The 10,322-nt window shown below is 32.8% G+C and overlaps 1 protein-coding gene across 3 annotated transcripts; it reads left to right on the top strand.

The window, feature by feature from the left end:
• Nucleotides 1-2,423: 2,423 nt before the first annotated feature.
• LOC145576331 (RING-H2 finger protein ATL52-like) lies at nucleotides 2,424-8,108 on the top strand. 3 transcript variants are annotated; one of them, XR_014098361.1, is made up of 6 exons: nucleotides 2,424-2,659; nucleotides 3,594-3,691; nucleotides 3,799-5,253; nucleotides 5,410-5,605; nucleotides 7,595-7,646; nucleotides 7,776-8,108. XR_014098361.1 is itself a non-coding variant. In XM_081634100.1 (6 exons), exons 2-4 carry the CDS (start codon nucleotides 3,648-3,650, stop codon nucleotides 5,516-5,518), a joined length of 474 nt encoding a protein of 157 aa, XP_081490226.1. In that variant the 5' UTR covers nucleotides 2,424-2,659; nucleotides 3,594-3,647; the 3' UTR covers nucleotides 5,519-5,605; nucleotides 7,595-7,646; nucleotides 7,776-8,108. The 3 variants fall into 3 exon arrangements, 2 of the variants coding, with proteins under 2 accessions (XP_081490226.1, XP_081490227.1); XM_081634100.1 differs by having other exon boundaries at nucleotides 3,799-4,119; XM_081634101.1 differs by lacking the exon at nucleotides 2,424-2,659 and adding an exon at nucleotides 2,670-3,460 and having other exon boundaries at nucleotides 3,799-4,119.
• Nucleotides 8,109-10,322: the final 2,214 nt, after the last annotated feature.

Here is a 10,322-nt window from a genome sequence, read left to right as displayed (position 1 = left end):
TTACATACAGAACCAGATGATTGATTGATCTGAGTTTCATGTAGTAGTCTAAACTCTAACGATGACCATGGGCCTTTACATCATAATATTGAATATTTAACTTCCTTCGTTGCTTGGTGTCCATGTGTTTGCTCTCTCTTCATTCACTTTCTCTCTCCTCAATTGAAGAGTTCTTCTTCAACTGCTCTAAACCTTCTTCAATCGAATCAGAGCAAAGCAAAGCAAGCAAGCAATTAATCATGCCTTCCACTAAGTTGCTCCTCGAAGTATCAATTCGTATGGCTTCAATTCTTTTGTAATTTTTCTTCAATCTAAAATATCAAATTAATTGATTTGTCAGATTTTCATTTGTTCATCCGAATATCTTTTCCATTATCAATCTAAAATATCAAATTAATCGAATTATGTTGCAGCTTTGTTAATTAGATCTTTCGAGGCTCGAAACTCAAAAGTTGTATGTGACCAACTGTAGGGAATATTTCAATCATCCCACACTTGAGCCCCATTGTGATCATACAATTAAGCATGGTGGCGTCCAAAGGGAAGGAAGCTAGAGCAAAAGAGTCGGTAATAAGTTTTAGGAACTTGTAAACCGTTCACAGGGTAAAGGTTACACTCCTTCACGATCCATGAGATCGCTAACTCCATAGTGGTCCTGAACCATGACTGGATATTAGGGGATGAAGGTACAAATCCAACCTAAAAGAGATTGAACCTACCCTAAAAATAGGCCTCTACTTTATTCTTCTCATATTCATATGCACTTTTCGATCAACATACAATCATTAGATTAATCCTAACCTATTTAATCTATGTTGGTTGAATATTAATGCACAAACAAATCTATTATTGGCGATCACTTGAATTAAAATCACATTAGCCTAAATAAAATTATTAATTATCTTATTTAGCGTGATTATAAGTACAAATTCCCTTTAATCCTACAAGAGAAGACGTGATCAAGCAATAACAATATTATATCAAGCAACATAATATTATTGATTCAACAAATCATAATAATAATAATAATATCAATTTCATCAAAACGATCCTAGGCATGATACTAACAAGATTAATAACAAATCCTAGCATGTCACTAACAATAAAGATCAAATCTTTAGCCCTAACATAATACTAACATGATAGAAAAAATAGGAAGCAACCTAAGCATGATACTGGAAACATACATGATATTAAAAATATTAGTTAATACCCTAAACATGACACTAGAAAGCAATAAAAGCATCCTAACATGATACTAAGAATTAAAATAATCTAAGCATGATTTCTATATCAAAAGAATAATTAAGAAATTAAATTACTTACTTCGATGCCTCGTATATCTTTCTATCAAAACAATACACACGTTATTAACTTCAAGGAAAATATTAAATCAAACAATTAAATTAAATAATTGAAATAGGGATTTGGGACCAAACCCTCAAAAATTATCAACCTTTCACGTCTAGGGCGAAGGCAACGTCAAGTTTAGCTAGGTGCGTCTAGAAGTCGTGAACGCGGTATTTTATTTGAAAAAAGCTAGACTTAGAAAGAGGGAGAAAGAATAAGCTTCTAGCTTTTGAGAGAGAAGATAATAGAATTGGATGATTGTTGATGATCAAGCTTGTTAATGGTTTAAAAACGGAGAATATCGACCCTATTTATAGAGAAAATAGCTCGGAAACGATCAGAAAAAGACCGAATCCTATCAGGAATAAAACTGCCTCTGTCGCAGAACGACATAGTCCAGCGCGACGCGACAGACCTGTCGCTGTGTGACAGGCTTGTCGTTCAGCGGCAACTTTATCGTTCCGCGCTGCTTCACGCGTTTTCTTAAAACCTGTACGGAATCCTTAATCTAATTAAATTCGATTAACAACGTCCGTATTTATCTTTAAAAATCATATTTAATCTCTTTAAACACTTGTTTTTAATCCAAATAGAATTCTTTATTTTTATAAAAGATATAATTATTAATCCTAATCACATTAGAACTCAAAAAAACCTTCTAGATTATTCTAATAGATTAAAATCAATCCTAATAATTTTAGGAATATTAATTAATGGGTCCTCCACTAGATCATCGGGCAATAAAACCATTTCAGGCCCAATTTAGTATTTTGGCCATAACTTCCTCATTATTCATCAGAATTGGGCTTATAATATATCGCTGGAAAGCTTTTTTCGAGACCAACCCAACTACATTATTATTGGACCCTTATTATGGACCAAACTGAATTAGATTGAACCATTTTCAATAAATAGAGTATACTTTCGAAAACAGAAGGAAAGAATTTTATTAAAACAACCGCATCACAAGAATTTTCACACTTTCACTTCGTTCGATAATCAAGTGATGTGAAAGGTACTCATCACTGGGTTTGGTTTTTGGGAGACACAATTAGGTGTCTACACCAACTGTTCTGCGAAAGATGTCGGTTTTCCGTCGAAACAAACGATGCCGAAATTTGGGACACCTTTCCAACCCAATGCTTTGATTAACCAGTGCTCGATACTTTTTGAATTCGGAAGTTGTCGCCGGAGATGAGTTGGAATCCGCAAAGTCCGCTAATTTTTCCGGCGATGAAAAGGATGCTTGGGTTTTCGATGGTGTCGAAACCCTTCTCTTTAATTTACCTTATTATGAGCATGGATATGGGTGAGATTTTTTGTATTTTTTGCAATTAAACTGATTTTTTTGTTTTATTTTTGTTTAATTAATTGAAACTTGGTATAATTTGATTTCATGATTATTGTTGTTATATAGTCATTAATTTCTTAAATTTTTGGGAAGATAGCAGCTAAATTCTTGATTATCTCTTTATATGAATTATTTATAGCTCCATTGAATCTAGATTTTGTTGGATTATAGCTCAATGTGAAAAATTTCCACATTTTTTGTTAGTTTGGGGGAAAATTACATTGAATTAGACTAAGTTATGTTGGTTTTGGAGATTCAAATGCTGGATTTTGTACTAGGAATGTAATGATCAATGTATTCTTATCTTATATGTTGATGCTTAATTTGGAAGGGAGGTTAAATATTGATAGTTAACTGATTCATATGCAAGTTTTTGGATGTAAGAGCAATGTAATGCTTATGCCCCCTCTTTCTAGATGTAAGAGCAATTAGAATGATTGATGGTTGAATTTAAACTATGTTTGCTTCACTATTTAACATTATTGGATGTAAGAGTAATTAGAATGATTGATGGTTGTTTTAGATTTTTTTTTTAAATTTTTTATTTTTTTGATGTGAAATTGTATTATCCTATCAAAAAGTTACATTTTTTAGATTCGGTTTTTATAAAATAGAAAAATAGTAAGGGCTGGGGTTTCAATCTTTCCATGATCTTAGTAGTCTTGATATATGTCACCTTCATCTCCTCGGTCGCCTCGCCTCACCTCTTCACCTCACCTCCTCGCAATAGCTCCTTGATGCTTTAGTTAATTTTACAAGGTTTTAGCTTTTATAGAAGTTAACGGAATTTTGATTTTTGATATTGATTTTGAAGTAAAGTAGCAATTTTTGCAACAATGGACTAAAATTAATTTGATTGTAACACATTTACTGTGTCCTTTTCTTGTGATAGCTAGAGCAAAGGACTGATGGCCTTGAACTGTTAGCGGTTGCTGCAATACCCACGATGAAATTTCACCTGGATGCTTTTAACTCCACCGAAGATCTACAGTGAGTATCGAGTACAATTGCCAAAAATAAACTCATTGTTAAAATGTTATCTTTCAGTTGTGAACAGTTAAGAAATTACTGCTTATTACTGTCTTCTTTATGACCAGATGTTCTATTTGTTTGCGGGACTATCAAGAAAAAGAAGTGCTGAGAATCATGCCCAAATGTGGCCACAATTTTCATCTTTCTTGCATTGATCCTTGGCTAATGAAGCAATGTACTTGTCATGTTTGCCGTCTGCCTTTAAAGCAGTCTTGTGATCCAAAGTCGGCGAGGTCCGATGACAATGCTCAATTAGCAATGGAGGATTTCAATCAGTCTTTGCAACCTGGTTCACGGTATACAACAGGTTATGTCAGCAGCCAACAGCATCACCAGTCAACATTAAGAAACCCTGAATCCAATTTACACAGAGAATCAGAGCCTAGGTAATCGGTAGAAGTAATTACTCCTGTCTCTGGTTTAACATGATTGTTATTCAGAATGCTAGCTACCTTATGCATAACTCTTTCTTTGAGATGTGAGAGATGGGCCTTTGGGGTGGGTGTGTTCATGAAGCTTAGAATGTGTTTTGTGTGGATATTAGAGGTAAACTTTCTTGTAAAAATTTCTTTGTGCTTATAGATTGACTCATTGGCCTGCTGAAATTTTGTGTATGTGTGTTTTTTTTCCACATGGTATGAAACAATTTTGCTTATAACTTCAAACTGAAGTATTTGTTGATAAGTGCGAGACATTTGTATACAATACCTATTTGAAAATATGAACTAATGAATTTCTGAACCTTTAATTGTATTTATGATTTGATAATTAAGTTCCTAATTACAATTGGTAGTCTTGTACTTGTTGCTGCAGCTGATTAAGTAGGACATTAGAATATTAAGTTCCTAATACCTGAAACTGTTGTTGCTGAAACTGTTGAGAGGCAAAATCAGGAGAAACAGCAGATAGCTGATGTAATTTGATTACACAAAATTTTGCGCCTTTATCCTAGAAGAAACTTTCTCAACATGTATATAAAAATATCTGGATGTCATGTTAGCTCCTCTTACAAAAATGGTATCAGATTTCATGAGAATAATTATCTTTAGCAGGATATAAGTTAGGTTATTTAGCTTTCATCCACTGCAAGAAAATGAACAAAAAGGATGCTGCATATCATATTTAGACGGGTTTCTTTAGCACGCTAGCCTTTGATGTCACCCTCTTAAAATTTCAAGTAAACATCACCTTGGTAATACTGAGTATGCTATAAGAAATTACTACAAACCGAAAAACATAATACAATTTCAGTGAGTTATTATGATCTTGATATTCTACATGAAGACTTAACCATACTCGGTTATCATAACTTCATGAGAAACAACGCAATCTTCCTGAAGAAAACATTCAGAAAACTCAAGACTACACTAGCCAGATTTTATGCCTTTTTTTCCCATTGGAACTTCTGTTATATATGGTATAGAATCTCAGCCGCGTCGGAACAGCAACAGCTACAGCTACCCAACAATGAGCACCCCTTTCCAGGTGCCAGTGGGCCAAATGTTATCAGATGAGCTGTGGTAATGTTTTTATTTATTTATAATGTTAGCGAATATCAATTTCTCAGTCCAATTGTGTCAGTATAGTCAATTTAAGCTTCTGCTTTCGTTTTAGCAGCTATGGTGATGGATCATCCAGGGCCAAGCTTACCGTTATTGCATGTTATTGTTGGTCAGGATGAAGCTTCTAAAGAGACTGGAGAGAGGTTGCAATCTACTAGAAGTAAGCAAGACCTTGTTCTCTATGGATTCGCAGTTAGGTTTTTGCAATACAATTGCTCTGTAACACCTCTTGTCAAAGTTGAGGATTCAAGGACTCTAGATGTAGCATATGATATAAACCTGAGTTTCCTGGCAAGACCAGCTTACCGAGGTATGTTTGGATTTTCATTGATATGCTGATTTGTACATTATTTTGGTGATGTTGGGAATGACAAACTGCTATATGTTTCTGTTTCTATCCATGGGTTTCTTTGCTTAAATAGATGACCTGTCAACATGTTGGTTTCCAATTGGAGAATTTATACCCTTTTTCTTTTTAATTTTAGGTTCTGGGATTTTGGGGGGAAATTGAAAGAAACTTGATTTGGGTTGTATAATTTGGATCATTGATTACAACTAACAACAAATTTTTGTTTTTCTTAGCTGAAAATTTATAGTATTTAGAATTGTGATTGTTCCTTTTAATAAACAAAATGAAAGCCAAAATAGCAATAAAATCTGAACACACTTGATATTTATCCAATAAAAAAGCATATGTTCTGTATACTGAATGTGTGATTTATCTCTTTATCCATTTGAATTTTTTGATTAGTTTAATTTTGGGGCATCAAACTGTTGACTGTGGTTGATGTTAGTGTTTGATGATAGTTGATTATCCTTTAATTTGCTAAGTTTAATGATTGATTAGAGGTAGGCCTTAGTTTGATTCATAAGAGTTGAGATTGAGCCTTTGAAATGTTTGTTTTTTTTCTCAGTTTTTGATTGTGCAAGTGGGTTAGGATGGTGATTATGGTAGTGATGAGGATTATTTTCTTAGTCTTTGATGGTGCAGGTGGGTTAGGATGGTGATTATGGACATGGTAGTATTGATGATTGGATCATGACTTCATGGCCTTGAGTGATGTGGTAGAGGAACTGGTAGAAATTTATAATCCTTGAGGGGAGAGATTGGGTATAAGGAAACCAGGAGTTTAGGGTAACGCAACCAAAATAGAGGAAATTATTATGCACACTATTAACATGGTTTGCTGACTTAGAAGTGTAAAAAATATCTCTAATTAATGGATTCTGTTTAGTATCTGCATGAGATTGATGTGCTTTTATTATTATATTGACAAGGTTGTGGTGAAAGTAAGATAATGCTATAAAATGTTCAATTTAATGCCAATACCATTTGCTTATATCTTATACTCTATTTAGTATAGTGCCTATAATTATATTCGTTTTAGCTCAACTTATCTCCAACCATAAAAGTGATATTGATAGAATGATAGCTTATACTTTATTTAGTATAGTGCCTATATTATATTCGTTTTAGCTCAACTTATCTCCAACCATAAAAGTGATATTGATAGAATGATAGGCTTATTAGATGAGTTTTAGCTAAGGTGCTCTTCATGAACTTTATTTTAAATCCTAGAACTATAGCTCTATGAATGCATCACACTCATTTTGCATTTATGATTCTTTTGTTGCATTACATCTGCTACCACATTGCTGAAATGTTGTATGCTACCAGGCTGATCTGTGCATTATAGAACTATGTGGTGTTATCAGAATACTGCAGTTGTTATGACTATTTTGCAATTTCAACATGATTTCTGAATCTTTAATTATAAATTACAAAAATAAACATTTGAATTGGAACAATTTTTGCTAATTATTTGATGACGGCGAGTCTTTACCTATGTCATTCTGTGAGTCTCTTAACGTACATGAGTGGATTAAAGTTCGGTAGAAACTTTGTAGTTTAAGTATTTACCTTGTTAAAGATTAAACTACACCTTTTAGTTTACCATCGATTGCCACATAGGCTCTGGCGTTTTGGATATTTTGGCCTACCCTGGTTTATTAAGCTATTGGCACTATGAGCCTATGTATACATTTGGTTATTGTTGCTCTGGAATCCAAATAGCAAATGGTATGTGGTTGTACTCTTATTCCTCATGTCTCATTATATACCCTTAGGTTGCCTTTTCCCTTGTTTTACTTTCAACCTTTTTGTTCCTGTGCCGTATGATTTCAGTGACTATTTGAGTAACATAGAGTGCTTCTTTTCTGCTTATATGTCATTTACTTGACATTGTTTTAGGATTTGCATTGAGTATAGTTTGAGTGAGATGTTTGTCTTGCTTTTCAGTCAAGGAGAAAACGACCATGGACACCAACACCCGGACAATATCCTGGGTTAGGTAAAATCTTCCCCCCCTCCCTCTCTCTCTCTCTCTCTCTCTCTCTTATCCCTTTTCTTGCAGATCTTCTAATATATTGACCCAGCTAAATGTTTTTCGTTTCTACATTTGAATGATATAACCTTTTAGGACGACATCAGAAATTCCATGGTGGGTTTGGTGGTCATGATGACTATGACCATAGGAGGTCACCAGGACATTCACCTTATCGAGGTAGTCAAGGTTATTCTCCTCGTCGCTCCCCTTATGCTGAAAGGTCAAGGGGTAAGGTCAAGGTCATACTTTCCTATGGAAGATAAGAGAATTATTATAGGCTATCTGGAGATGAATGGGGACTATAGTACACTCTTGTTAAACCATGTTAGTGTCTAGAATGCGTATGCCTTTTATAGTTCTAGCTGTTCAACCCTCGGTTCTGACTTTGTAGCTACACCTTTTGCAACATGCTCTATGTTAAGATCTTTTGCAGATTCATTATACTTGTATGACTTAAGTATTTACATAGCTATTTATCTGGTTCTTAGTGTCCAACGAGGCCATGAAGATAGATATACTTCGTATTTTTACCTCTATCACTAAGAAACTAGATGATATCAAACAATTTCTTTAAATAATATTTTATATAATTCTTGTCATCTCTATAAAACTTAATGCTTAAATTTTTTGATAAATTCTTATTGATTTTTTTAAAAATTATTTAAGTTATGAAAAAATTTCTCATTCATTAAATATTATCTAAAATTCTGAGAGTGAGGGATAACTTAAATGGTTAGAGTTCCCTCTCGGTTTCAGGTGATCTTGAGATCGATTCTCATCTTTCGCCCTAGTGGCTTCCTAAAAATAAATAAATAAATTTTTTTAAAAAAAATAGTTTTTTTGTGTTTATAATAAGGAAATTTTGAAGGAAAAAAAACACATGTACAGCCAATCAACCAGTTTAAGTTGTAACTAACAGCTTATGATATAATTAACGAAGGGTCTTAAAAATCATTATTATCTTAGAATTATCATCAAATTATTGATTAGCTCGCAATAGGTATCAGAAGAACTTTTCTTGAAGGTATATGGTAATATAAAATAGTACGGTTTCATATAGAATATGAAATAGTTCGTACAATTTCAAAATCAATCTAAGAGAGGATTCTAAGACAACAGGAAAGTGATTAAAGGAGAGATTGAGAGAGAATAAGTGAGAATTGACTTTATAATATTAATTAAAAAACTAAAAACTAGGGGCTTGTTTGGCATTGTTTTTTTGTTTTAAATTTTCAGTTTTTTTGAAAACAAAAAACCAAAAACAGGAAACAAGAAAAAGGTGTTTTCACTTTTTTGTTGTCAATTTTCAAAATTACCATCAGTTTAATAAATTTAATTAATTTTTTATTCATTATATGACACATATCATATGATTTTGAAAAACAAAAAAAAAAACAAAAAATCGAAAACCTAACAAACCCTAGGAGAAAGAGTAGTAAAATGAAAAAAACTATTATGATCTACCATTTTTAAATTATTTTTGAAGATAGGTAATGAAGGTATTGATCATTTTTTTAAATGAACATAAGTGTATATATATATATATATCCAATTTCTCTAAACAATTTGATTTAGTTACTTATACAATTATAAATTACAGTTATGTAGACAGAGACTTCATTGTCTATATATTTTGAACAATTAGGCTTGTTTCACTATTTGGAAACATGTTATATTGAGGTGTGTTGACTGAATTGAATGAATTCAATTTCTTATTGTGCAATTCCCATGTAGCAGTTACACTTCAAGTCAACATTCACTTAATATAATACCAACCTTGGTTAGTAAAGTGTCAATGAAATAGTCAATAGGAATATTGATGGAGACTGTGACTAAAACTGATTGATTAATGTTGAATGTTATAGATTGTTTATTTATATAGTAGGTTGAGCTATGTTGAGGGTCTCAACATAGCTCAACCTATTATACATGACTCATTTATCTAAGCATTAGTGGTTGATAATTCTGAGTTGCTATATGAAATATATTCAGGAATCAAGACATTTCAGCTTTAGGAGTCAAATATCAAAAAGGTTATATTCTTTTGTAACACTATACATACATTCACCTCGTAAATTTAAAGTGGGTGTTGTGATCAAGGTGATTAGAAGATTGACAAACTGGGTGTTACGATCAGGGCGATTGGAGGATTATTGGCAAACTAAGTGGTGCGATCAAGGCAATTAGAGGAATGACAAAATGGGTGGTGTGATCAAAGTGATTGGAGGATTTGCAAACTGAGTAGTGTGATTAGGGCGATAGGAAGATTGCACATTGGGTGCTGCGATTAGGGAGATTGGAAGATTGACAACATCCAATTTGCCAAATTAAAATGTAATTTTTAATTTTATAAGTTACTAAATCAAATTGTTTAGAGAAATTGGATATATATATACACATTGAGAAATTTTGAAAAAAAATTTTACACTTAATTATAATACACATAACTTTATTACAAGTAAGCTAATAAAATAATGATTAATATAAAACATAAGCTAATTAAATGATAATAATCAATCAGAGATCGCCAAATTGGGGGACCGCACGCCATACTTATGATGATGCAAATTTGTTAACAAAGACATTTTGTATGCATATAGCTTTTCCATTTGAGTTAAAAGTATCCTTTCAACATTTTGA

This window comes from Chenopodium album, chromosome 13 (assembly GCF_948465745.1).
Source record: "Chenopodium album chromosome 13, dcCheAlbu1.1, whole genome shotgun sequence".
Taxonomy (NCBI): Eukaryota; Viridiplantae; Streptophyta; class Magnoliopsida; order Caryophyllales; family Amaranthaceae; genus Chenopodium; species Chenopodium album.
The sequence above is the reverse complement of the archived record's forward strand: the minus strand, read 5'-3'. Positions and strand labels throughout refer to the sequence as shown.